The sequence below is a fragment of the Salarias fasciatus genome, chromosome 18 (assembly GCF_902148845.1).
Source record: "Salarias fasciatus chromosome 18, fSalaFa1.1, whole genome shotgun sequence".
NCBI classification, from domain to species: Eukaryota; Metazoa; Chordata; class Actinopteri; order Blenniiformes; family Blenniidae; genus Salarias; species Salarias fasciatus.
This window is the reverse complement of record NC_043762.1, coordinates 14,651,527-14,678,920: the sequence shown is the minus strand read 5'-3', so window position 1 is coordinate 14,678,920 and position 27,394 is coordinate 14,651,527. Positions and strand designations below refer to the sequence as shown.

General features: G+C 45.8%; 2 protein-coding genes, 1 long non-coding RNA gene and 2 other non-coding genes across 11 annotated transcripts; 1 reads left to right on the top strand and 4 right to left on the bottom strand.

Moving 5' to 3' along the window:
* Window positions 1-118: 118 nt before the first annotated feature.
* Window positions 119-7,173, bottom strand: fam131aa (family with sequence similarity 131 member Aa). Of its 3 annotated transcripts, none has more exons than XM_030115672.1 (6): window positions 7,096-7,173; window positions 2,863-2,974; window positions 2,562-2,744; window positions 1,368-1,505; window positions 1,053-1,228; window positions 119-1,007 (listed from the first exon to the last, which is right to left on the bottom strand). In XM_030115672.1, exons 2-6 carry the CDS (start codon window positions 2,951-2,953, stop codon window positions 657-659), a joined length of 939 nt encoding a protein of 312 aa, XP_029971532.1. In that variant the 5' UTR covers window positions 2,954-2,974; window positions 7,096-7,173; the 3' UTR covers window positions 119-656. The 3 variants fall into 3 exon arrangements, with proteins under 3 accessions (XP_029971532.1, XP_029971534.1, XP_029971531.1); XM_030115674.1 differs by having other exon boundaries at window positions 119-1,004; XM_030115671.1 differs by having other exon boundaries at window positions 119-1,228.
* On the top strand, window positions 2,926-22,668 carry LOC115405905 (uncharacterized). Its single transcript, XR_003933474.1, has 3 exons — window positions 2,926-3,001; window positions 6,160-6,168; window positions 22,655-22,668. It is a non-coding gene; the product is annotated as an uncharacterized LOC115405905 (long non-coding RNA).
* On the bottom strand, window positions 8,519-25,433 carry eif4g1a (eukaryotic translation initiation factor 4 gamma, 1a). 5 transcript variants are annotated; one of them, XM_030115666.1, is made up of 33 exons: window positions 25,016-25,433; window positions 23,114-23,240; window positions 22,949-23,035; window positions 22,720-22,752; window positions 21,705-21,725; window positions 21,186-21,365; window positions 20,769-20,868; window positions 19,775-19,885; window positions 18,536-18,681; window positions 18,192-18,284; window positions 17,415-17,490; window positions 16,401-17,318; window positions 16,220-16,308; window positions 15,918-16,101; window positions 15,574-15,707; window positions 15,328-15,447; window positions 14,834-15,217; window positions 14,474-14,620; window positions 14,149-14,385; window positions 13,833-13,937; window positions 13,351-13,638; window positions 13,099-13,216; window positions 12,897-12,999; window positions 12,303-12,631; window positions 12,057-12,178; window positions 11,739-11,911; window positions 11,501-11,626; window positions 11,023-11,104; window positions 10,822-10,920; window positions 10,572-10,715; window positions 10,412-10,493; window positions 10,176-10,316; window positions 8,519-10,063 (listed from the first exon to the last, which is right to left on the bottom strand). In XM_030115666.1, the coding sequence occupies exons 2-33, from the start codon at window positions 23,186-23,188 to the stop codon at window positions 9,882-9,884; spliced, it is 5,229 nt and encodes a 1,742-aa protein (XP_029971526.1). In that variant the 5' UTR covers window positions 23,189-23,240; window positions 25,016-25,433; the 3' UTR covers window positions 8,519-9,881. The 5 variants fall into 5 exon arrangements, with proteins under 5 accessions (XP_029971526.1, XP_029971527.1, XP_029971530.1 ...); XM_030115667.1 differs by having other exon boundaries at window positions 23,114-23,236; XM_030115670.1 differs by lacking the exon at window positions 19,775-19,885.
* Window positions 14,031-14,106, bottom strand: LOC115406189 (small nucleolar RNA SNORD66). The gene has a single exon (XR_003933502.1). It is a non-coding gene; the product is annotated as a small nucleolar RNA SNORD66 (small nucleolar RNA).
* On the bottom strand, window positions 14,717-14,793 carry LOC115406190 (small nucleolar RNA SNORD66). The gene has a single exon (XR_003933503.1). It is a non-coding gene; the product is annotated as a small nucleolar RNA SNORD66 (small nucleolar RNA).
* Window positions 25,434-27,394: the final 1,961 nt, after the last annotated feature.

Genomic DNA, 27,394 nt, shown 5'->3' with positions numbered 1-27,394 from the left:
GGGGGGTGGGGGAGGAGCTGACATACTTTTCAGATGTTAAATAATTCACACAATAAAAAAAATGTGAGTTTGTTACTGTTGTTTATTCAACACCCTTTATCTCTTGGCTCCCTCTCAGAAACAATCAAAATCTGGAAGTTTCAGATGAGAAATTGTGCTTTTTGGATATGTTTTTTTTTTTTTTTCATGAATAATTATGTGTTTTTGTTTGTGGGCAGGGGAGAAAAAAAAGCAATCAACAACTGGTAATCTTCTTTCAAAAAATCCATATTTATATATGCAAGACATTGAGGCTTTCAATATCAAACATAGCCCGACCCACATGACACAGATTGACCCAGAAATGAAACGGAAACACTACAAAATATCCATAGAAAAACCAATAGCAATAGCAACACGTGACTTCTTCACAAAAATGTACAAAAACTCAGTTTGAACAACAGCTTTACAATCTGGTGGAGCTCTCCGACATAGATACTCTTTACAGCGGCGCAAAACAGTGGAGCGAGGTCGGCGTATGAAAGGCCTGGAGGATGAGGGAGAGAAGGCAGCGAGAGGAGGAGGAGGAGGGAGGAACGGGTTTACAGCGAGGAGAATAGATGATCTCATATCCAGAATCAACACAGACCCAAAGAGACATAAAGATGGACGACACATCACATCAAATACTCTTTCTCCTCCTTCTTCTCCTCCGTGTCCTCTCGCTCCTCCTCCTCGTCGAACGACGCCACGCCGGAGGACGCCCGGTCGGAGAAGAAGCTCCTCGGGCTGCAGTGCCAGACGCGGACCTCGTGAAACACGCTGCCTTCCTCCTCCTCCTCCTCGTCCTCCTCGTCCTCCTCGCCGGGGGACTCGGAGTGGGAGGTGGAGTAGCAGGAGTCGAACCTGCTGCTCCTGCAGCGGGGCCTCCACTCCGGCTTGTTGTGTACGCAGACGTCGCTGCGCTGCAATGGAGCCAACTCCTCCTCGAGGCCGTCCAGCCTCTCCTCCTCCTCCTCCTCCTCCTCCTCCTCCTCCTCCTCCTCCTCCTCCTCCTCCTCCTCCTCCTCCTCGAATGGACTCATGCAGTCGCTAGGTAAAGTGGGTGAGTCGGTCTGGGGTGAATGGGGAGGCCCCCCACAGAGCAGACTGCTGCTGGAGCCCACCGGACTGTGGGCGGGCGCCACCCCGCCGCCATCCACCTCAGGCCGGAGTGGCGTTTCGGTGGCGAGATTGCACATGGCGGCGTCTGAGGGAGGAGCAGAGAGTCAGAACGCCTGGAGACGGACGGACGGACGGCGGGGAGAATGAGGCGGCTGGTCAGTGGCGATGCGTGGACGACGGAAGAGATGAGATGAAATGAACGGATGGATGGCGCCGAGGGATACCTGAGCTCTGGCTGGACAAGGCGTGAGTCTGTCTGTGGACGTGGGAGTCTTCATCGTTGGAGTCCTCCTCTTCGTCGTCGTCTATAGACGCCCAGGCCCGCAGCTTGGCCTCAGCGATGGCGAACTGCTCGGCCACTCCTGGTGGAGCACAAAGCTAGTTTTTACTGCGATAGTACTACATACGTGACCATGTAATTTCTTCTTTATGACCTCCATGGTTAAATATTTAATTAGGAAGATAAAGATATAAGAAATGTTCACAGGGTCACAGAAAAAAAGGGACGTTCAAACATTTTAAGGATCATTGTGACGGAATTGGTGGCATCTAGTGGTCAGTTCACAGAAATGATCAGGCAGGCTTACTGCTCTTCCTCACACCCTCGATACAAAACGTGTGAGAACCTACGGCCGTCATGAAAGTGCCCTTCGGTGCTCGTGGGAAGCGAGCCAGTGCAACACAACAAAATGGTGAGAGGACAATGCCCTCGTTGATGTGAATCAGCTCACACTACGGCATCAAAAGGCAACATTTCAGTTTAATAATTCAAATCTCTTGTTATAAACAGCTAAACCAGATCAGAAGGGCTTGTTTAATGTTTCTATGAAATCATAATCGTGGACCTTCTATTCAGCTTTCCGTCGATCAAGTCATCTAATATTTTAAGGTGTGCAAAACACAGAAATCAGAGCGCCGTAACATTTTGTTGACCTCTGAATCGACGGTTCGCAAACAAAACACTCTCCAGTGAGGGTCGGCTCGTCGAAGAACCGAAGGTTGAGGTTTTATGTGGTGCACGCTGGCCGTGCAGCCTACTTTCCTCCCTCTCTTTCTCCGTTCTCTCTCCCCCGACCAAAACTACAGCGACGGCAGCGAGGATGAGTCACAGCTGAACAACAGGAGCCGCCGTACCATTGGCGGGCAGTCGAGTGTTTTGGGAGAGTGTCTAATAGGCCACCATCTGCTGCCAAGACAAGCCGCCGCCCAAAGGGACGGCGAGGTGGGCGGAGCCAACCGCTGACATGCAGGAGTTTGAGGGGATTAGGTGCAATGACAGAAGGTGGAAATCAGCCAGGAGTTGGGAGTTAAATCGAGCCAACTAAGAGGACGCACATGACCGCATGGACAGACTGACGGACAGACGAGTCTCGGCTGGCTACACGGCACGTGCGCGGAGTTTGAGGGGAAGTGAGTACCTGCAGCGAAGCGAGCCTCCTTCTCCCCTTCAGTCAGATGGCAGTAGGAGCTGAACTGGGATTGGGCGGCCGGCGAGGGGCCTGCAGGTTTGGGCCATCCCTTCCACTCGATCAGGTGTGCGACGCGGCCCTGAGCCAGCGAGGTGGGCTTCGTCACATGGTCCCTCACAGCCTGAGATAAACCTGTGCACACAGAGGGGGGGGGGGGGGGGGTGTCTGAGCTCCGTATGGCAAGCCACAAAGCCTGTTTATCTTGTTTGAAAATAATTTACTGAACAAAAAAGAAAAAAATGCCCCTCACCATTCAAGGAGGACCGTGCGAGTGCAGCAAACTCATGGATACCGACGCTTTTCCGAGAGTCTGCTGGAGACTTTCCTGACTTTGGAATCATTTCAATCTCCTCAAACTTCACCTGCAAGAGAGATTTTTATTTGAATAAGTAGAATACAAGACAAAAGTGACTTAGTTTCACGTAAATGGGCCAGTAAACATCAGATCATCTCAAAAACAGCGTCAAACAACTGAAGTGACAGTCAAGGAATTTGCATGCAAATTTGCATTTTGTCCGATATTTAAAAAAAAAAAATTTTTTTGAAAAGGTTGTGTATTTGAGTGTTATCTATGCTTCAGAGCAAATGAGATGTTTAATGGTGCATGCATGTCTCTTTTCATTCTTCATATTGATGTGTTAATACTCAGTGGGGTCACTGGGGCAAGAGTCAATCCCAGCTGGCGTTGATCTACAGGCAGTGTAAACAAGTGGAATAACAAGGCGCAAATATAACAAAAATAGCAGTAATTCTTTCTTTTTGGTTTCATTTTTTTTTTTTTTTTTTTTTTTTACATGAGGAAATTTTAAGAGGAAAATTGAGAATTTTCCATTTTCAAGTCAAATACACGTGTGGATCTGAGGACAAAGCATGTGGAAAAACAACAATTTACACTCCAGTAAATTGTGCAAAATAAGAGAAAAAAAACCCTTTCCTACCTCCTCATCCTCCTCTATTGCCCTCTCCCTCCTTTCTCTACTCCTCAGCTTCATTGCGGACGTGCAGAGATGTGATCCCGGTGCGGCAGACCAACACAACTAAACATCACAGCTTGGATTTCTGGTTTTAAACCACCGGACAGACAAGCAGACAGCTATGCCCTAAATTTACTGCACAGATGCTAAAGCCAGCGTAAGCCGGAGAAACGGGTTAGAATGGTTCGGGTTGGAGGGAGGAGAGACGAGGCCCGGCAGCCTCCAATGCCACCAGGCCAAACATATGGCGCGTGACCAACTCTAGTAAGCAGCTCCGGCCAGGGCTGCACACCGCAAAGCCGGTGATTAAAAGTGATAGCGCTACCTAGCTTAACTCCAGTGCAAACACACACCACCACAGAGAGTGTATCTAATTGGGGGCAGCTGAAAGTGAGGCTGCAAAACAAAAGCGAACGTGGGGGGGGGGGAAATGGCCTTGGTTTTTGATGACTTTTAGCAAAGCAAGGTGACATGTTGCCTGATCACATGTGTGTGCACGTGCAGGACTTGACAGCTATTCCTAAGCAGATTGGCTCCCAAAGCAGCTAAGGAAGAAAAAAAAAAAAGAAAAAAAGAAAAAGAAACGAGGCCCCTGACAGCAGTTACAGGCTTACACTGAAGTCAAACATGACAGTAAATGTGTGTCAAAGGCAAACAGGCAGGTGGGAACTCTGGGAGGAAGCGATATGAAGGTGCAGGCAGCTTCTTCCAGCGCAGGTGACATTCAGCACTCCTCAAAGGAGAGCTGCAGCTGTGAGGCCGTCACTCAGGCCGAACGCCGAGAGAGGCACGACGCACGTCGAGCACGCGGAGGCCCGAACGCCTCCCTCCGGAGAGTCGGGCGCTCCCGCGGACGGCTCGCCTCTTTAATCGACACAATGAGCAGCGACTAATGGAAATCAGCTTTGGCTTTAACCTAAATATCATCGGCAGCCGCGGCCGGGAGGCTGGATTATACTGGGTCATCTGCAAATTAGCGACATTTGTACTGTATTACAGTGATTCTCTCCTCTCGTCTTTTCGGTTCACCTCGTCTAGACATGAGGCAGCATTTTTTTTCTCTCTCTGTCTGTTGTACATGTGTTTGTTGTTCTCTTTACTACTCTTTGCTCTATAAACTCTCCTCTAATCCCAATTGGGTGATGCAGATGTTCAACAAATCCGGCTGTGGATTAAAGGGCACTTCCTTTAAAAAGTGGTGTTTTTATTCTTACCTTTGCTTGCTGGTGTTCGATTGTGGGGAGCTTCTTTTCATCTCTTATTTAATTGGTGAACTGGCTTAACTAATCAAGTCTGCTTGATCGGTTTTATTGAGCTCTATACGATCGGGCAGATTCATCCATTCATTCTCACATACAACATCATGGGGAGAAACTGTGTTTAATTGAGCATTCATTTGCATTTCGTGCAGAAAAACACAAAAAATTAGATTTTTTTTTTTTTTTTTAAATCAAGAGCCTTTTTTTCTGCATTTGATGGGCAACAATGTGGAAAATGATTCTGACATTTCTTTGTGCAGACGTAACATCACACATTATGATGAGAAATAAATGTCATCGCAGGTAGTGATAGTGTTTTGGGGTTGCAAACACGGTTCAGTCATCTGCATCATGTCAAATCAAACTTGGTTTTTCATGCACTCTAACATGACACCATTTCAGCAAAACGGAAGGTTCAAACAGTCGACTCTCACTGTCCCTCTGTGCTTTTTGGACTGGGGTTTTTTCCAGCTCTGCTTCCAGGTTATCGTCTCTCCATAAAAAAAATGGGACTAAAGTAAATGTTTTCTGCATTACTAAAGCATGGCTCTAATATTCATAAGCCACAAGCCACAAAATGTTTTCAAGTAATCTATTTTTGTAGTTACATTTTGATCTGTTTTTCATCCACAGTTTTACCTCAATTTGAAAATTTTAACTTATTGTAAAAATTGTAATGCAAAGCTTTCTTTCAAATTTCATTTAGCTGTGTTGTACTAATATTGTCATGTTTTTTGATTTCTTTTTGAGTTTTCCCATGTTTTATTTCTTTTAATGTTTTTGCCTGAAGTCACTGTTTTTTTCTCTGTTGTTTTATTACTTTTTGTCAGTCATCGCTGAACCATTTGATTGACTGACTGATTGACTGACCACGCAAAGCTGTGATTAATAAATTACCAGCTTTCTGATCTTCCATCATATAAAATGATAAAACATGAATTATTCCATCAGATCATTCTCAAACTGATGTTTCTTTTTATCCAGCTTGCAGCAAAACTTCCAGGTCAAAATAATGGAAGCGGATCAATAAACAGAACAGTCATGCAGAGTGCCTGAGACTTGTTATTAGTTTCCCAAAAAGGGTCAGGCAAGGATGGAGGTTGACAAACCGCATTTGAACAACAAATCAGTTACAGTTATGATGTGACACTTTTTTTTTTTTTTTTTTTGTATGTGGGAATGATCACATGCATCTTTTTGATTCCATGAGCTGAATATAAGGCCATTGAGTTTCCTCATGATGTGAAACTACAAGCTCCAGCTCTCATACATCATTCAATTACATACACAATCTGGCCCTCTGGTGGAGAGGAGGACATTTTTGTAACCCTGGTTTGGTATAAATCATGTGGAAGGTGTAAGCTGGTCTGTTTATTACAAATAAATGACATCGGGTACATTTATATGAAAACATGTAATCATATATTGGGGTGTTAGAGGAGCATCCTCACACGTCCCTCCTGGTACTTCAGCCTGACATGCCTGCTTCCCTTTGCGTGAGGCAAAACACCTGATTAGGACTCATCTTGAAAAACAGTTGCACTGAAATTGCAACCACATTATTCCTGTTGCCTTAGGTGCTTTTTTTCCATGACACGTTTGGTTTATCTTGTATGCTCCCTTCAGAGATTTGAGAGAGAGAGAGAGGGAGGGAGAGAGAGAGAGAGAGAGAGAGAGAGAGAGAGTTCTTGATATTAACATACAGAGGAATAAAGCCCTGCAGCAGTGAGCGCGTCTGTCTGACGCCTCTGGAGACGCTGATTGTGACTTCCAGGACCAACAAGTGGGATCGAGTGAAGCCTGCAGCCAAACCTTGAATGGAGTGAGCTGCAGTGCTCCGAGGCTAAATGTGTGTCTCTGTACGTGTGTGTGTGCGCGCGCGCGCGCGTGTGTTTTCTCCCTTCTTCTTCTTCTCTGGAAATGGTGCATTCAAGCAACAGAGGAGACATGCCGAACAACACATCGCCCCCGCCATTGATGGGTGCCAGATACACGCACGCGAGGCTGCGATTCTGGAGGAATAAGCGATGAGCGGCTGCGGCGGCCAGGCAGGCGCAGGTCCTCCCAGAAGCCTCTGAAGTCCCCATCTGCATACCAATAGCTCCATACCTGCATCGCGCAAACACCGGGGAGCTCGCGAGGCGCCTCTGCGCCCTTCCGCGCACCTCCACGGCCCCGTCGTGAGCCGGTGACCCCCCCCCCCCCCCCCCCCCCTTCCTCCTCCTCCTCTCTCTCTCTCTCGTTACCTACCTGTAAGTCGGACCGCGGCGGCTCATGATAATGCGCTTAATTGTCTCCAATCCGATCAACAGATGATGGTGGTGGTGGTGGTGGTGGTGGTGCGCGCGCGGTGCGTCCTCGCGCTGCGGGCTCTGCAGTGGAGCATCAATGCCGCGCTGACGGCGCAAACATCTCCACAACTCCAGCCTCAGCTACATCCCCGGCGCACACGCACCATTTGTTGCTCGGTATGTGGGTTACATCGGCTGTCCAAATGTCTCCCGATGGCGAGCGTCATCAGCGCAAGGCGGTGTCATCTCATCCACCCTCTCCTCCTCCTCCTCCTCCTCCTCCTCCTCCTCCCCTGCAGCCAAGAAGATATCGCTTTGGTCCCAAAGAGCGTAGTTTACCTTTTTTTTTTTTTTTGTTAAATAATTGATAGTTTATTTCATAATGTGGCATTCCAAAATGTGCGCAGTCTTTCGGTAAAAACAGTCCAGGACGCACGCAGCTGCAAGACGGAGGGACGGATAAGGACAGTTTTACTGAATCAAGAAAAAAGAAAGAAATGCTATAAGATGCACCAACATACAAGTCCTAAATTTTCAGTCCTTGGCCCCGTAACTTATCATTTTACTTTCAATACAAAAGAATTTGCATACTACATGTATTAACCTTTTTATATATTTTTGGTTTATTTGATTTTATAGAGAAAATGACACCTTTAACCATTTTCCCCATATAAACCAAGTTATGCTTGGCGTGTAGTGAAGAGAGCCTTACTTTAAAAATTTCACTATGTATTCATTGTCTTATCACTACGTTTTAATCCCCAAGTTTCTGTTTCACAAGCATCTCCCCTCTTTGTGTCCACCATTTCCTTTTCTTTACAAGCAATCGATCTTTCGTACCACAAATTCTAAAATTCTTAGTGTATAAACGACTGGTCTTCAATCACAGGCTTTGGGGGCAACGAGTTGAGTTGCCATGGTCAATGGCTTTCTTCAATAACTTTTGAAGAAATTAGTTAAGAGTGCGGTCCAAACGTCGAGCTGGGAATCTCCCAATCCACAATGATTGGACTTTATAATCCCTCATACTGCACCAGTGAATGAACCAGCACTGAACCCGATTTCATTCATATTTATCCGATAACCAACCATGTTCAGAGGAGTCCTCACTCTTCAGCTCGCATGAATCATGGAGTTCCACAGGGTTCTGTGTCCGGATCCCTACCGTTCAAGTGAAGAATAGAAGCACAGAAGCACAAATCCATTGATCTTTGATATCCAATAACATAAAATAAACTACCTGAGCAACCAGTCGATCGCTGGCAAACAGCTTCACCACCTGGAACACCGAGAAAATGTTAACAGCGAATGTGCTCCACTAGGTTGGTAATGGATCTGATACGCAAAAAGATAAAGATCAAGCAATTCAAACGACTCTGCCAGCAACTTAATAACTCCTTTATTTGCAATGTTCCATAACCTCATGTTCCAGTTTCCGATGCAAAAGAAGCAATAATTTCTTAAATAAAGCGAAAAAAAAAAATATTTACAAAATTCCAATAAAACTAATAATCAATGGATTATCTAAAGCACCTCTCTGCATCTGGACAACTGTGGTTTCTGCTGGAAAAGGAAACACTGCAATTACATCAGCAATTTATCGTTTCTGAAAAATAAAACAAAAAAAGTTTTTTTTTTTTTTTTAATTATATATTTACAGAACGCTCCTGAAACGAGTTTCCACTTATAGTAGAAAAGGCTTTCAGATCATTTCTGTGTTTTTTTTTTTTTTTCCTTTTTTGTTACTGTATATATATATTTCATCAAGTCAAATTTTCGGTAGATTTCAAGTTTCATTGGTGATTGGGTCATTTAAGTGTCCTCTACAACAGCTCAGGTTTGGAGTACAGGAGAGGTAAAAGATGAGGAGTCAGTGTGGTTCACTACTGGGGATGGAAGAGGATGGCTTGGAGGAAGCATTAAGACCATCCCCTAGTAGTCAAGGTCAACATGAGTCCTGTCGTTTCTGTTCAGTTCATGATAGGAAACAGGAAGAGAAAATAGACCTTTGCTTTTTAAAAACTCCACCCATCAAATTAAGATTAGTTCATGTACATATCTTTTTTTTTTTTCCTCTACGAACATTTCATCCACGGTATCATTATTAGAAACACACTTCAGTCATGCTGCACACTCCAGTAAAAGGACAAAGACGAGAGGCGCGTCGGGGTCGAGCGCACGTTCATGGCATGATGACCCTCCGGGATCGGGAAGCCCGCCACGCCACGCAACACACAACACACACACGCCCTCCCCGCTTTCCTCTCGCGGACCACGTGGGATGTTTCAGGCATGACAACTGTCTCGGCGACCAACAACGCGGCCCCGTTGGGTTGGGTTTGTATTCCTGCGACAAAAGAGTTTCGTAGTGACGTGGGAGACTTCACACCTCGTTGACAAGCGATCCCGCTGAATCAGGTTTCAAGTTTATTTCTTGAGGACACTTGCTGTGACAAGCGGGTGGGTCAAAATGGAGGCAAGAGAGGGAGGAGGGGAGAGAATGATTGTTTTTTTTTTTGAGTCTGTCCCTCAAACAAAAAAAAAAGAAAAAAAAGAAAAAAAAAACAAACAAAAAAAAAAAAAAAAAGAAAGATTTATCCTCACTGAGGATTGATTTGAGTCTGCCTGTCTGGCAATAATGTCCATGACTTTATACGACCGCCTGCTGAACCCCGCCGCCTTGCCAAAGGGGGCGGGGGAGGCGGCGCCGTTACAGTTCGGATTGTTTTTTTTTCTAGTTGTTTTTTAGTCCTTGTCAGACTCGTCTTCGGGCTCGCGGAGCCAGCTGAAGAAGGCGGTGACTGACTTCAAGGCCACTCCTTTGCCCGTCTGCTCTGCAGAGTCTTTGCTGGACTCCCACTTGTAGAAGGCCTCCTCTTTGATGACGTCCTCGTCGTACAGGGCGTCGAAGAACATCCGCAGCAAGTCTGCGGGCGGAGGAGGAGAGGTCAGCAGTGATCGTGTACACAAACGTCTTCTGGAAGCACATCGAGGAGGGGAAACAACAAAAAACAAAAAAGCATTGGGAAGGAGACTCACTTGCAGGCTGCTCCATGTGCACCATCAGCGCCTGCAGCGCGTAAAGAGCCTGCAGCTCTTTCTGCTCGTCACTCAAGTATTTCTGCAGCAGGCTGGCCCTCTTCTTGATCTGTTGAGCATCCACCTTGTAGGGGTTGGTACCTGGAACAAACGCCTCTTTTTTAACACTGCGTTGCGTGTTGTATCACAAGAGGGAGATTAAAAAAAAAACAAGGGGTTTGACTCCTCATACTTACAAATGATGGCTGACTGGCAAACTGAAGTCATCAAGGCTCGAACAAACTGGTTGGAAGCGGTCTCTTCTTCTTTCAAGTTAGCCTGAATAGAAAGAGTTGTGAGAGCAGGAAACAATGGAAGCTGTTTTTATAGTCGGCAGCGTCTGCCGCCGCCGCTCACCTCCACCCAGTCGATGATGCACTCATTGCTGGCTTTGTCCTGCAGGTGTCGGTCCAGCTGCTGGCTGAGCTCCTCTGCACTCAGGATCGGCTTCTTACCGACATCCTGCGACTTGCTCTCTTCTCCTGTCGTGAATTCTACGCTCTGAAATACAAAAAAAAAAAAAAAAAAAAAAGCTTTCTTTTCAGTATACAATCAAGCCAGTATGTAGAACTGAAATACAGATGCTTTCCTGAAGACGGATACTTACGTGGTCCGTGACAAACTTGTTTACATCTTCATCCTTGGGCAAGAAATCATTCCAATTCAGCCCGCCGTCCATCCACAAAGCTCCAACCTTTTTAGGGGTCTGATGAGTGGGGGGAAATGGCCCATTGAGTAAATGTAGCACTTGAATATAATCAAGTGGCCAATTCAGAGAGCGCGCAGCTTCTAAGATGCATTTACATACCATTCCTTTGCAAAGCAGCTTGAGGATCTGAACCAGCAGCACGCCGGCCTTCTCCAGAGGCACAAGAGGCTTCGAGATCTCCCTGAAAATACAACTTGATGAAACGCACTGCCTCCCAAACGATGTCATCCTTTAAGGACTTTTTCCAGATTAAGCTTTGCATGACTTCTTGAAGAAAAATATTCTCACTCATTTCGGATACTGCCCCAGAATAAATGCTAATTCAAAGGTTTTGTTAAATAGGTTCTGAAATCCTGCCCAGGCAAAAACAAGTAATGAATAGTCAACGTGGGGGTGACTACATCTTTGAGTGGATTGAGCAAGAGAAAAAAAAAAAAAGTGCATCATGTTGATGGTGAAAACTAAAACGCTGAAGGGGAATGAGAGGACAGTCCAAAACACTGAAACAGATTTCGGTCAAAACGGTCTGAGCTCATCAATTTGGAACGAGAGGCTGAATTTGACTTGTGCTGCTCACCTGAAGAGCTGTCCCATAGGGATGCCTCCCTCATGGAGCATAGGCGTGATGAGTTCAGCCAGGTAGAGCCAGATGTGAGGTATATCTATGGCCATGTCTTCTGCGACCTCCAGGATCTCCGAGAGCCTGAAACAGCATCAACACCGTTCTCTCAATCTTCACTGAAAAACCTTAAAATTATTGCAGCTGTGGATTAACCGCTGGAGAGATCGTCATCGACCCCTTTTTAAATGCTCACCCTTTGTAGTACTGCTGTGTGGGCAGCGTCCCTGCCTTCACGAGTTGGTGCAGCAGCTGGCCCATGTGCTCTCTGGCGATGGTGCTGCGTTCGAGTGTCGACTCCACACCGGTTCTCACAAACACATAGAGCTGTGAGGCACTGTTGAGTTCTGCCACACACTGCAACGCCTCCTGCAGAAAGAGATGGACCGTGTGTCAGCACACAACACACACATGCTGGAAGAGTGGTGCGGCCTAGAGGCGATATGGTTTTGTAGTTCCTCAGAGAAAACTGATTTCTGCTGACGCGTGTATGCACGCCTGGCAGTCTTCGTACCTTTAAGTCATTGATGTGGAGGTATTCTTCAATGATGGCATTCGACTTCTTCTCCATCTCCTCTTCAGTTAGGGAAGGTTTAGGAAGAGACAGTGGAGGAGTGGGCGCATTCTCACGCTTGACTGCAGAAAAAGAAAAAACACCATGAAGCCTATTCTTTTCACTTGATGCATTATCAGAAAGACGGACAATTCTGTTTTACTACTGCATTGTGGGAATCCACTCTTACTACTTGGGGTTTCATACCTGGGAGATCTTTACTCGCACGCCGGTCCCGACTTCCTCGGTCCTTGCTTCCCCTGTCTCGACTGCCCCGGTCTCTGCTGCTGCGATCTCGGCTGCCTCTGTCCCTGCTGCCTCTGTCCCGGCTGTCCGTCATGCTGGCGACACGGCGCACCGGCTCGTTCGAGGCCCGGCTGTCTCCGCCTCTCCCGCCGCGTTCCTGCGACTCCCTGCTGAAGCTCCGCTTCGTGATTTGGCCGCCTTCGCGTCCCTCGCCGCGATCGAATCTGTCGAAGCGATCCCTGTCACGGTCGCCCCTGTCTCTGTCGCCACGCTCACGGCTGGAGCTTGATCTGTGAATTTCAGGTGAGATCATGGTTAAAAAAAACAACAACAAATAAATCCTAACAATTTATCATTTCACAGGTCACATAAAGATGGTCGTCATTCAAATGTTGAATGTACAGCAAAAAAAATTCTAAGTGTTTCCCAAGACAAGGAACTGGAAATATAAGGAGCTGCTGTAGAGCTTTGCGATCGAATAACTCCAAACTGAATTAAAAAGGAAATCTTGAATGAGTACAATTCATGGTGAGAACTTGCAGTATTTGTGACTACCTCTGAGGAACTCTGCGATCAGAGTCTGATGGCGACAGCAACGACCCGGACTGCTGCAGGGCTGAGAAGCGGTTCAGAGTGCTGGTCGCTGGACGCCCAGAGTCTGAGCAAAACAAAAAAGTAATTCAGAACCAAGTCTGAGACAATCTCACCGTAAGCCAGACTGATGTTTCTGTGACATCAGCAGACAGAGGTGTCTCACCCTGCTCGCCACTCGCCGGCTTAGCTCCACTTCCTCCGCTGCTGCCTTTCCCCCAGCTGCCCCACATGCCTTTCCCTCCAGGAGCCAACAGCTGATTGTTGAAGTCCATCGCACCAGGCTGTAGTGGCAGAAATTACATTGTGAAGTTAAATTCAAGGGTTGAAACATTAAAATAAGGTTAAAAATTAAAACTCAACCTCCTCATGAAAGCGCTGATGAGCTTTGAAGACTTAGGAAACGTTGGGAACTCACCTTGGTGATCTTACTAAGGCGGGTGGTGTCGATGGGTCTATTCTTGGAGATGGGCACCGTGTTCCACCCTTCGTCCTGAGGCTGGTTAGTTCGACCGCCCCCCGGGGTGTGGGGCCCCCGGCCACCCATTCCTCCTCCTCCCATCCTGCCTCCTCCGCTGCTCTCTTTCTTCGAGAGGAGCTGCTGCTGAACTTTGATCTGCTCCCGGTGCTCCTCCAGCTCGGCCTCCTTGTGGATCTGGTCGATTGTTTTCGGACCCTGGTCGCCTCTACGAGGTACCCAGTTACTCTGTGGATCGGACAAGAAGTGTCATGGAAATGTTCTGACCAGAAAACTCTACTACAACTACAACTCTACAACTAAGTGATTGTTTTAACTCAATGAACAAATCCTGTCAAGAATATGTTCAATCCACATTTTAATCAACCATCCGAGCTAAAAAGATTCTGGGTTATCAAAATAGGTTCTGCTGGAATGTTTACCTTTCTGAGGTCCAACACATCCTGCAGCATGAAGCGAATTCTGGATGAGGTCTTTCTTTCTTTGATGATTTTGTCCATCTGGTTGAAATACTGGTCCATACGAGGCTGTAGGAGAAATAAACCAATAGTTTTTATGAGTTACAGCGATAAAACCTCAAAATTTGGAAGCGATTTAATATGTTTAATATGAAGAAAGTTCTCCTCAGTTCCTCAATCCCATCATTAATCATCAGTGGCCCAGACACGTGGCACAAAAGAAAAGTCATCACTGGAGACATATTAGATATTAAAAAGAGTTTGCTATCCATGTCCTCACCTTCGCCTTCTCAAAGTCCAGATCTTTTCCAATTGTGGAGAGCAGTCTGCAGAGACACTCCAGGGACTCTTCATCGTGGTTCTTCAGTAGTTTCACTACACAGTCATGCATGATGGCTTCGGTCAGCATCTTTAGCTTGAAGAGCTCGCCGATGAACTTGATGTTTCCCAGTGATCTGCGCCGGGCCTTGTCCCTGGCCTCTTCCAGCTCAACCCTCAGCCGCTCCCGCTCCTCATCCTGGGCGACAAGACAAGCGATTAGTGTCTGAAGAAAAATGATCGGTTTAGCCAGAGCAAGGATCAGTTTCAACAATGAGGATTCTTACATCTTTGGCGGCCTCCAGCTCCTTCTGCTTCGTCTCAAAGATCTCGTCGTCGTCCTGGTCCTTCTCAAACTCTTTCTGGCAGCGGTTGAGTAACAGCTTGCGGAAGTTGACGAAAACACCTGGCTTGTCGGTGGTGGGGACTTTCAACTGGAGGGAAACGGCGGCGACATTCTTCCGTTAAGCAACGTTCACAACCAAGCAAATCATTCCATTAGGAATTTGGATTCAGCAGATTGCAGTGAGCTCCTTCAGTTCCTCAATACCATCATGAGCATTCAGTGGCCCAGACACGTGGCACAAAACAGAAGTCATCATCGAAGCAAACAAAAAGAGGATTTCAAGTCTGTCCAAATTACTCACCCCCAAAAGGCAGCGGCACATGTTGGCGTAGGCCACAGAGAAGTTGGGCTCTGAGATGGCCTTCTCGAAGATGAGGTCGATGGCTCCCTTCAGCCTCTCCTCTGTGTCTATCGTCAGCTCGGTCACCTGTTTCATCAGCTCCTGGAACTTCTGTGGGGTCAGCTTGTTGAGGATGCTGCGCAGTCGCTTGAACAGCTCCTGCGTCTTTGCGTTTTCCGAGTCGTCTTCTTCAGTTTCCTCGGGGCCGCGGTTTCGGGTGGTCTTCTTCACAGCAGGCTTCCAGGCCTTCTCGGCCTTGTTGAGTTGAACGTCTTCGTTGATGGACATGCTGATTTTCCTGGGGCCTTTCAGAGGACCTTGCTGGGAGCGACGTGCACCGGGGGGCTGAGGAGAGAAGAGGATGGATTTTAAGGAACGTCAGATTAGGTAACACTTATGAACCTACTCAATTCATGCAAGCTGAGTAGTAGCGGGCAAAATTCTGAAGCGCTTACTGGGCCTCGGGGTCCTCCCACTGTTCTGTTCCCAAGATTTCCCAAATACGAGGGAGTAAAATCGGGACCAGCGTTCATCAGTCGAGCTGGGTCAACTGGCCTCAGCGGAGTTTTGTTTACCTGAGAACAAAAAGGAGGAATTGTGAGAGTTCACTTGTTATAATGTGTGCTATATTTAACTGTCAGTTCTGCAAATTTGGTCAATTCGTCGACATGTGAAGCTCTTTGTTGGTCGGGGTCACTCACCTTGTCCAGGACGACGTCACTGATGACTGGCAGGCCCTCAGGTTTGTGCATACTGGCGCTGATGAACTGGAATCCAAGGAGGAACTCCCTGTCGTACCTCTTTTTGTCTTCTGGGTTTATCGGTTTCCATTGTTCTGATCAACATTCAGAGGGAAACTCGTGTGAATGCCGAGAACCCAACTACAGTCACTAGTTACTTTCGTCTGTTCAAAAAGTTGCCAACAACAGCCATAGTGGCAGTACTTGTGTGTTTTGTTAATTAACTTTTTATCTTCTGTTGCAATTTTTAGGCCACAACACAAAATCTCTATGGTGTACTTTAGCTGTTGAACGTCATAACTCACCTTGTTTGTACTGGTATTTCTTTTCAGCTGGCTCAGGCGAGGCTTTGGAGCCGTCAGGCTCTGCGTTCTGCTTGTCTTCTTTTTCTTCCCAGGTCTCGTCTGGCACTTCAGCGGGCGGCTCGGCTGGAGCTGGAGGGGTGGCCTGAGTGGACGAGGGTTCAGGGGCAGGCTTGGCTTCCTGCTCCTGCAAACGTGGAAAGGAAGAAAGGTTATTTACAAACGCTTCATATCCTAACAAGTAGCCGAAGTGGTTCTGAAACCCCGTGCATCCTTTTAGAGAGGTGATTTGAGCAGATACACACCTCAGTGAAGGCATCCAGGAGGTCTCCGATGGCCTCCTTCTTGTTTAACTCTTTCATGTTCTTCTTCTTCTTTGGCACAGACGTAGCAGCTTCAAGAGAGGAAAGCAACATTTTTTTTTGCACTTGACGTGAAGAAGCTACGGCGTACCGCTGAGGCAACACATACGAGTTAAAACAGTACCTTGCATAGTAGATTCCTCTGGGCAGCTAACAGAGGCAGGAGCTTCTTCACTTTTTTTCTTCAACTCCAATTCTTCCTCTTTCTTCGGCTCCACATCCTCCTCCACCTCGGCTGGTGTTTCCGTTTTAGCCACCGGTGTGATTTCCTGAGATTGAGACACGTCGGGTTTGTCATGGGGTGTAGTGTCTGTAAACGCCATGTCCTCGGACAGCTCCTCTGTCTCCTGAGGAAGGCCGTTGGAAAGAAGCTCTGCTTTCTCCACAGGTTCGGGTTCGGGTTCAGGTTCGGGTTCGGGGGCAGAGCTCAGGTCAGTGTTGGGCGCTTGTGGAGCAGCAGGTTCCTGAACGGCGGGAGGAGGCTGGGAGACTTCAGCCGCTGTGGTTGTTGCCGGTTCTTCTTTTTCCACATCAACAGGGGCAGCTGCCGCTGTGGCATCAGCGACTGGTTCCAACTCCGGACTGGCCTCTGGCTCTTCTCTCTCCAACTTCTTCACCTCCTGTATTTCCGTTTCCTCGTTCTCTGGTACCTTCTCAGCAGGAACTGGAGCTGGAGCCGGACTCGCCTGGCGCTCCTCCACTTTCAGAGGAGCCTCTTGCTCTGCCGACGGTCCGACAGGAGCATCCACAGTGTCACAGACACTAGTGCTGATTTCACTCAGTGCCTCTGGAGGAGGAGTAGTGGTGGAGGCTGCTGCTGATGCTGCTGCTGCTGCAGGGAGGATCGGAGCCTGCTGCTCCTCCTTTATCAATGGGGGTGGCACTTCAGAAGCAGCTGTCGAGACTACAGATTGTGAAACCAGCTCGGTAGGCAGAGCTACTTGTCCATCCATTTCCTGCTTGGCCTCCACGACTGGCTGCACGATTGCAGGAGCAGGTGGCGGTGGAGTCTCAGCGCTCGGAGGAGGCTCTGTGCTTTCATCTGGACAAGAATGAAACGAGCAATAATCACACCACGGGAAAAGTTTGGAAAGCAATTTGCTCTATCTGGAGAACCAAATCTGAAAAAGATCCTCACCACTTCTTGTCACTGCAGTGACAGGTCCCAAAACTTCCCCGTTAGTCTGTGGAGGACTTAAATCTGCTAATGAAGCCTGCAAAAGGAAGCAAACATTGAAATTTTCCTCAAAACAAAATGCTTATTAAAAAATACGCACACTTATGAATTGCTACAAACAGAACATACATACAGAAAAGCGCTGTTCTTGTCCATTAATACATAAACAGTGCCTCACAAGTTATAGGAAACTAAACACTGTTCAGAACATCTGTGCACTTCTGTGTTTGCGGTTGCTTCGGCTTTACTTTATTTGTTCTGAAAAAAACTCTGGCAAAGGCTGCGCTGATGAGGAGATGCTAACGCAAAGACGTAAAAACACACAATCACCTCTGTGAAATACAAACAGTTCGGGGGCTGGTGGGTAAAGAATCCTGCAAACGGGTGCTTTGTTTTCTTTAACAATGTGCGCTTTGTTCATATAGATTAACTCAGACGCTCAAAAATCATCTTTTTTTTCTTAAAAGTGAACAGTAGAGAAATAATCTCTTGGTGCTTTTTACCAAGGAGGATAATTACTGCAATTTTAGGATGGCTAACTATCATCAAGACAAAAATCACACCAATCTACTCACATATTTCAATGAACTATTAAGTCTTTCTACTTTCCATACAATTAACATCTACCACAGATGGCACAACATCAAACTGAATCTCTAAAATACACAAAATACACACCTTTGTTCTTAGTAATGCAGTCTTGATGACTTAAACGAAAATCAGTGCAGATGAGCTTACCTGTGGTGGAGTTGGAGTGGTGGTGGACCGTCCACCGGACATGATCTCCTCTGTGATGTCGCGCCCACCCTGGTTCGGATCTCGTATTCTTATCTGGCAGAAACAATGAAAACGCGTTTAATTTCAACGACGCCCGTGAGCAACATTAAAACTCAAACTGTGTGAACCCGTCCTGTCACTGCTGACCCACCGCTGCCACCCAACATGACAAACGGTATTGTTATTTTCAGGTAAAAGGGAAAGTTCCACATTCAACAGACAGCACACTTTCACTCCATTCATTTTTTTTTTTTTTTTCGGGCCTCAGAGGAGAGGTGCACGGCTCTTTTGTTGGGACACACTACCGGTTTGCGTTCCCTCTTTGGTGGGCCTTGTGACTGCGCCGGTGGTGGCTGGGGAGGCGGGGCTTGCTGCTGCTGTTGGGCGGGGTTGATCATGACTGGTGCAGGCTGGACAGGTGGGGTGTACTGCGGCTGAGCTGGGTAGTACGCTGCGAGAACCGAAAAACAAGAGCGTTCATGAAACGAAAGCAAACAAAAAAGTTAAGTCCACTCACGATTTCCAAGTTATGACCATTATGTTAAGTGGAATATTTCTGATGACCGCTTGAGGGAATACTTTGAATAAGCCTGTTACAAGAAAAAGAATAAGGAAACACATCCTGGAGTCCACCTGAAATTTCATTAGACGTTTCTGATGTTTACATTTACCAGCCTTTCCTTTAAACGCACATTAAATACATAAGCATCCATTTTAAATCAGTGATGAACCAGACAGTAAAAGACCCTCCCAGCATCCAGGTCCAGACTTGGTATGGATCAGACAAAATACTTGTGATGTTTGAGTCAACTCTTCTTTTGGGAAAAACTGGATTGTCTAAAACATGAGTGCTGCACTGGACTCTATGCTTTGCCTTACTTGGAGCGGTTTTTTTTTTTTTTTTTATATATATATAAATAGAAAGCCAATTCTAAACTTCCTGCATAGAGGGCAATTCATTTCTATTAGAGATCAAAAGTCACCATGTTCTTCCACTGGGCAAGAGACACGTTCAAAGGTTAGATCATGACTGAGTAGTGAATATTATTAATGTAAAAAAAAAAAAACATTTGCCATTTCTCTCCGAAACATTAAAATACTTGTCATATCTTTATAATTTCTGACTTTTGTACTTAATTGAGATGAAAAAAATCCATCTTTAGCAAACAAAAACTCTATATAATCCAAAGCACCAATACTGCTTTGGGACAACATTTCAAAGTATACAGATGACTAATGCATTTCGTAACATTCAAAGGTAATTGTGTCATTTAAAATAGTACATCTTGATTTAGATCTTTGACCTGAGACAGTGCAGCTGAAACAACAGAGGGAAGGCTGCGCGCAGCCTGTCAGGAGCTTCATCTTGCATAATGGAACCAGCACATCGTGGATTCTCTTTTAGTCACAGACTACACGTGTGTTACAGCGAAAAGGGAAAGGAGGACATTTATGGACACAGACGGGAAGTGCCACGGAATTCTCTGCCACTGAAGCCTGCTGACCACCACACAAGCTCTCACTCACACACACACACTACTCACCGGGGTAGCGCTGGGAGGTGAGAGGAGCACCGTGGAGAGAGAGACGGCCGTTCTCTCGCCCGCCCCCTCTCCCCCCACCACCCCGCCTCTCCCTCGCAGCAAGAGAGGGCTCTGAACCAACGCAGCAAAGGAGAGGAAGGGAGTGAGGGACGGGAGAGGGAGGAAAGAAGGAGAGAGGGCAGGAAGAGACAGATGCAGAATGAGTTAATGAGAGGATCCAGAGGAAGCAGGGTGTTAAGAAGGTCCCATGAAATGAGAGACGCCCTTACTGTACTCTTATCTCGTGGCTGCGTTTTCTTTCAGAAGCCAATTATTAAATCTTTTCATTTACATATCTTCATAGAGAGATTTTGTTTTTGTTCAGTGAACCATTTAACTGTAGATGAAAGCCACTTTTAAAGCCCATGAGGGCAGTTGGAAATGAAGTTATTCAATCTTCCAGTAAGTTTTTCTTCTGTAAATGGGCATGACCAGCAGTAACACGAAACAAAAACTTGGTTGGGTAAGATTATCTTTGTGAAATAAAAGTGAATGAAGAGTTTTCATTTTGCATTCTGGTCTCGATTTTTAATAAATATTATACAAAAGACGCTCCTGAGAGCCGTCAATCCAACCCAACCCTTGCTTTTGTATGCGTATAGACTTTGAGGAAGAAATGATGGTCTCAAAGGCATTTCATGAAACCTGTAAGGCAGTGTCAGGTGAGACTGCAGATAGAAAGAACACAGGCCAAAGCAGAACCCAGCCAGACCAAAAGCTACTGGCAGATCACCACACGCAGCAGTTTCGACCAAAAGATGCATTACGACACCAACCTGCCAAGCAAAACCAGGACACACACACACCTATCAAACGGACAATTACGCTGACATATAAATGAGTTGAAAGCCGGGTAAATTGAGAATTCTGGTGCTGAAGATTTCACCAATCAAAATATGTGGTTGTGCTTGGCTGTTGCTGCAAGTACTCGTCCTGGAAAAACAGAAACCCTTACCATAACCAGGGTATTCTGCAGGGCTGGTTCCGGGGTAGAATCCTGCTGAAGCGCTTGTCACAGGATACTGCTGGGTAGGAGGCATGTAAGGGGCCCGGTACTGCAGAAACAAAAAGCAGAGAGCGTCAAGAAAACCTACGACATTTGGGGACATAATCAAGTGTTTAGATGAAGTAATGCTTCACTGTCGGTCAATTTATTACAGACTACATGCTTTGCCTTTTCAATAGCAATTAACTATTCAGTTGTATACCAAAGCATCAAAAACAAAAAACAGAAAACGTAAGCTCCAGATTGAACATATTTGGAATACAACTGCAGTACAGATGTGTGTGTGTGTGTGTGTGTGTGTGTGTGTGTGTGTGTGTGTGTGTGTGTGTGTGTGTTAACGTGGGCGCAGTGGAGATTCGGACCGACCTGCCCAGGTGGGATGAAGTAGCCCTGAGGAGAGCCAGCGAAAGGCAGCTGCTGCTGGGAAATCATCATCATCTGCGAGCTGGTCGGGTAGACGTGTGTGGGTCCGACAGGGCGAGGGCCGCTGCTCGTCTGCACTCTTGGAGCACTGGTGGCCATGGTGGGTCTGTTCTGGTAGTAATTCTGCCCAACAGATAAAGAAGGGAGGAGCAGAGGCATTTAGAGTGTAACAGGAGCAAACCTGTTGCTTTGTGTCTGCATGTCATGTCTCACTATAATACTTCTATCTCTTGTTTTAAATGTTGCAGCACTTTTACTACTTGTATGAGCGTGTCCTTCTCGTGTGCACGCCCCTAACCTCAGCTAGCAGCATTTCATTCGCAGCACGAGTGAGAAAACAAGTTCAAGTTTGAAGTAATGGTAGCAATTTGTACTGAGAGTCAACCCTCAATGCAACACTGAGGTTAGTCCAAGTTAAGAAGTTTTTTTTTTGGGGGGGGGGGCAAAGAGAAAAGCTGTTACCTGTAGCGCTCGGTATCCACCCTTCAGCCGCGCAACACATGAGCAGAGAGCAAGAGAGGGAGTGAGATTAGGGTAAGAATGAAGACTCGAGACAATGAGGAAGGCCGAGATTGTAAAAGTGTGAGGAGGGGGAGGAGGAGGAGGAGGAGGAGGAAGAATATGAGAGAACAGAGTCTCAAGCAGCCACCAACAGGAAGCGCAAACAACCATGGAGGCACATGCAGCCTGAGACAAGACTCCCAGTTCTGTGAGCCTCACTTTTGAGAGAATCACTTTAAAGACTACAGGCAGAAACTGATGTTAAAATACAGTAGAATCAAAATACACTTTTTACTTTAGCAAACATGTGGTCATTAATGCAAAACCACAGTGATTGATTACAGTGTGAGCCTGGGTTATTCTACTTGGGGTTTTAATTATTAAACATGCAAGACAATGTTGTAAATTATAGAAAGCCTTTCCTCAGATATGCAAACATTTGTCCGGAGCAATGCTCTAAGGTTTTTTGAACCTCTATAATTAACTTTGGAATGTTTGGTCATTTAGGAAGCTACCGTTTGAACTGCTCTTCACACTGTAGCTCTGATCGAACATACATCCCCAGCTTAGCTTCACATGTTTCAAAGTGATATTAAACAGCCTCCAGGCAGCAGAGTACGACATTTTTTTAACCCAAAACCCCTTTTTGTTTTTATAAGATTGAATATTTAGCAATATGACGACAAATCAAATCTTTAACACTGAGATGGTCTGGAAAGTGAAATAACATTGAAGTCAGGTTAGGATGTACAATGAATTAAGATGAAGGTTAACTCTGATAGTAGAAATGGTGACTAAAAAGTACTATTCACTACATAGAAATGTGCATTTCCAAATGATTCAATTCAACTCTGGTGATAAAAAAGAACAACTAAGGTCTATAAGCAGATTACTTAACTTGTGAAACCTAGAAGCATGCATTAAAATAAAGAGACAAAGGGGGAGGGAGGTGAGAGAACGTGAGGGGTGTTAGTACCTGTTGGTGTAAAGTACGGGGCCCTGCAGCAAACTGGGACGACAGCAGAAGAGAGGGAAGAAATCAAGGTTGAAAGTGAAGGAGAAAGATAGCACAAAGCCAAAAGCACACACTTAGCCCAAGCATTACAGCAGAAGAAGCCAAATCTGAGCGCAGGAAAGACCGAGTTTCCAACGATACCACATGTGGAAGAAAATGAAAGCAGCAGTTACGAATAAAATAAGCATACCTGTCTTGGTTGTTGTGCAGAGTTCATTTGCGGTGGTTGTGGGGTGGCAAAGACAAGAGAGGGTGGCTGCCCTGGACCGTAAGCAGCCTAAAGGAGAGAACAATTAGTTACCCAACGTGACCCTTACCAGACTGATTTAAAATATAGCTGGACAGTGGTTCTTACCTGGGTCAATCCTGGGGAAGGGGCAGGGTTTGGGACAGACGCTGGTCCCGTTATAGGCTGTGGTGGTTTGTTCATTTCACGTTCTTTTATGGTGCTGCATCAGGGTGGCGGTGTGTTGCCAGCCTTTCTGAAGATGAGGGCAACAAGAAAGTTTAAAAATCAGTATTGGTCAAAATGTGTGAAAACATTAAGCACAATTATCAAGTAAAAACAACATAATCACACACTCGCTGGATAGCAAAAAACACTACACAAAAACACAAATCTTGTGTGACAACATCTAACCAAGCGCCAAGGGTGTGGTTTGTGGTTTCGCCTATGATAACAACACCACCTCCCGAATCCTTGTTCACTTGCAAATCGCCTTGCTTTTGAATGAGGTCTCATGCATAAATAGAGCAGATATCTCTACCTTCCTCAACTAGCTACTTTGGTTTTGAGAAGCTTCATAGTAATTCACTAACTGGGTACAAATGTTTACAATAGGTTGCCACTTTTGGTGTGCACATGTTTCATTAATAAGCCACTGTAAAAAATGCCCATTCAATGTCATCCAGTTTTGTGGCAAACCACAGCATTTATCAGCTTTAAACAACTGATAGTTATCCTGGATGCAATAGTGGCATTGTTTTTTTGCATTTAAAATCCATCTCACTGGCATGATGCAAGACCAAATAAACAGCTCTCATTTGATATTAGCCATTCAATCACCCTCCCGCGTCATTGCATCTCTCGTTCATCCAAGTCAAAGGTCTCTCATTATTTCATCACCTCAATTATTTCAGTAGCAAATTACGCTCGGACAAAAAAAAAAAAAAAGCAAGAAAAAAAAAAAAAACAACAATACAAAAAACATAATCGGAGTAAATATTTGCAGTGAACGCGATGGGACAGAGATGCCTCCAGTGGCAGACGTGTCACGCACCATTCACCTGGTGGCACAGGAACTCTGGTTAGCGGCTAGCGCCATGCTGCTTTCAAACAGCCCAGCAATGCTACCATATGGCCGCGCAAGGAGTGTTGTCTGGCAAAGTCATCAATCACGATTGCACGCTGCGATGACTCCAGGAACAGATCAGTATTATTTCTAAGTCGCAATATTGGAAACGCGGTTCGAGTGGACCAACTAGCGTGGCTCCACTCCCAGTCCGGCTAATGTTACGTGTCCCACTAACAGACATTTTACTCAGCTACGCTACGTGGCCGGCTGAACATTTAACCTTACTGTGAATAAAGCTTTCCCGGCAAATGTCACTTCTGTATTTGGTGACATTTTCAAAAACAAAAGACAAAACAAGCAGAGAATAAAATGAATCTGATGTTAACGTTACAGTGCCCGATATCTATTAGTTTCAGGTAAGCTATTGTTGGTAAGCTAGCGGTTTAGCCCAGCCCTGTCCTCTCGTACGGGGTGTAATTACAGGCCGACCGAGATACCGGCTCAAATACAAGCATTAATCTCACCAATACGTCTACGTTTAACGTGATTCTGTCACTACAAATTACTTTAGACGTGGATTGAACTCCCAGCAACAAGACGCGGTATAAAAGTGCGATAAAACCGCTTAAAAGCTGTGAAACTGTTAGCCGTGTAGCTAACTCTCCCCAAGCCAGTGATAACGGTGGCCGCTTGAAGATTAGCCGCCAGCGACTAATCAGATATATCGACTTCCCATCAGATTAACAGGCGAAAACAACGTGCAAAGTTTAAAGGACTCATCGGAGCAATGTCAAACACTGAGAATAAACTAGGTTTTTCCACATTTTCGCATCGCGAGTAGCCAACCAGCCGGCCGGGCCTGCTCATCCAGCGACCATTAGCAGAGTTAGCCGGAGTGCCTTTGACAAAATGATGCCCCGCTCGGAGAGCCGCGTTAGCGGCGTCGGATGGTTTTAACTCACCGGGAATCAGCAGTGTTTGTGGTGCAGGTCAAGGACTCGGGTGGTCAGCTTCTCAGGTTGAAAGTAGTGTTGTTGTAGTTTCTTCGTCCTTTACTGAAGCGGAAAAAGTGATGCCCTTCTTGGCTGTTGACTTAGCAAAGCTAGTATGCTAACCGGCGGACGGGGTGAGCGCTCGAACTGTCACTCCGGCTTAAATCCCCGAAAGTGTCAGTGCTCAAAATCTAATAATACAGTACTGCGAGAGTACTACTGACTAGTCCGATGGCCCCGATGTAAGCCTCTGGACCGGAGGTCCATGATCAAGGCGTCGATGGTGACGGATTGCCGGTTGGGGATGTATCGTGTGAGCGGCTCACAGAGAGGCCATAGTGCGATGTTGCTGCTGTGTGGAGCCGGTGAGCCTCCGAGAAGCATGGGCGACTTCCGGGGAAATTAAAACGTGATGCTGCTTCCTGGGTCACGTGACGCCGGACGGTCTTCTTCTGATTGAATCAGTTCTAATCTGCAGACAGTGCCGTGTCAGTTCAAACTAACACCACACATACTTTGTGATCGATTGTGCTGCAAGCCTTTAGTGGATACAAAACAAAATAAAACATGAGACACGACAAAAATGAATGAATAAATAAATACATAAAATCCTCACAATACCATGTGACTGTAAAAGCTTTGCAGAATTAGTTAATTAACACAGGTCTGAAACAGTTGTCTATAATAATGAGTAATATGATTACATCATGTTTTAGTAATTAAAACACTAATGTCCAGGCCAGTGGTTATTTAATGAGCTGATGGCCCAAGGATGAACATTGAAAATTGTTTGATCATCTGAATGTGCATGGCTTCATCTACCTGTCCTGCTTGCCAGGAGGCATCAGTTCACACATGTGATGAGTTTGTGGAGGGCTCTTCAAGAATGACTCAGGGCCAATAGAAACCCTTTTTAACTGTATTTCAGACATCAAGTCATGGATGGCAGTGAATTTTCTACAGCTCAACCAGGACAAGACTGAGGTTTTAGTTGTCGGTCCCGAAGGTCAGAGAGAGAAAATTTTACCAAAATTATCAGATTTTAAACCAGCAAAATCAGTTAAGAACCTGGGTGTGATTTTTGACTCTGAGCTAAATTTTAATCCACACATTAAAAACATAACTAAGATTCGATTTTATCATCTTAAGAATATAGCCAGAGTCCACCCATTTCTCTCTCAGGCCAGCACAGAGGTGCTAATGCATGCTTTTATCTCCTGTAGATTAGATTACTGTAATTTATTTTACTGTAATTTACTGTAATTGATTTTAAAGTTCTCATATTAGTTTTTAAATGTCTTAATGGCCTTGCGCCTTCTTATTTAGCTGATCTGTTTTTACGGTATCGACCCTCGTGGGCCCTGAGGTCCTCCGGCAGTACCTTATTGTGTGTTCCAAAAGCCAGAACCAAGACGCATGGCGAGGCGGCTTTTAGCCACTACGGCCCCCGCCTGTGGAACAGTCTTCCGGAGAACCTCAGGACCGCAGAGACTGTTGATAGTTTTAAAGGGAGATTAAAAACACACCTTTTATAATCTGGCTTTTAATTGACCTTTTGTAGTTCTTATCTCCATCGTTTTTATTTTTATTCTATTTATCCTATTTATTCGTTCTATTTTTATTATGCACTTCTAACTTATTTTACTTTTTTACTTTATAATCTTATCTTACTTATTTTCTATTAACTTTGTATCATGTCTTTTTACGTTTTTAGCTGTTTAACTCCAGTGTTTCCTGAGGGGGGTCCTCCACACCAGGAGTTGGTCCTGGTCCTCTGCTGGGGTCACTGTGCTCGAGTCCTCTGGTCCTGGCTGGCCTGGGGGTCTCCACACTTCGGTGTGCGGGGTCCCCTTAGTCTGACGGGGTCGGGGGTCGGGGGTCGAGCGCTGGAGCCCCACTATTAAAGACCTTCGACTTCTCCTGTACTTGTGTGGACGGCCCCACTGGTAGTGTTTTCCCATGATGCTTAGTGCCATGCCATGTCTCCACTGCTGTGCGCAAAAAATTGTGAGTGTGTGTGTGTGTGTGTGTGTGTGTGTGTGTGTGTGTGTGTGTGTGTGTGTGTGTGTGTGTGTGTGTGTGTGTGAGTGTGTGTGTGTGGTGTATACTGATTGATGGTGTGGTTTTTATCCTTTTTTTTTATGACTGTTTTTACTGTTCAGCACTTTGCGTTGTTTTTATAAATATGAAAAGTGCTTTACAAATAAAGTTCGATTGAAGTTTGAAGAATGCCAGTGGCAGCTGATGATTGCTTATGACCCATTCAAACATAGCAACCCATTGTGAATATTTGATCAACTCCTCTGCTTTGTTTTGTGATCAAATCAACTTGTGTTCAACCAGAATTTT

Coding starts and splice junctions, on each gene's coding strand:
- fam131aa (XM_030115671.1), bottom strand. CDS start 2,953: ATGATTCCAAAGTCAGGAAAGTCTCCAGCAGACTCTCGGAAAAGCGTC. Junction 1,506..2,561: donor GGAGGCTCGCTTCGCTGCAG/GTACTCACTTCC, acceptor GTGCTCCACCAG/GAGTGGCCGAGCAGTTCGCC. Junction 1,229..1,367: donor CTTGTCCAGCCAGAGCTCAG/GTATCCCTCGGC, acceptor CTCCTCCCTCAG/ACGCCGCCATGTGCAATCTC.
- eif4g1a (XM_030115666.1), bottom strand. CDS start 23,188: ATGAACAAACCACCACAGCCTATAACGGGACCAGCGTCTGTCCCAAAC. Junction 14,621..14,833: donor TGTGCCGCTGCCTTTTGGGG/GTGAGTAATTTG, acceptor GTTTCCCTCCAG/TTGAAAGTCCCCACCACCGA. Junction 10,716..10,821: donor ACAAGTTTGTCACGGACCAC/GTAAGTATCCGT, acceptor TTTGTATTTCAG/AGCGTAGAATTCACGACAGG.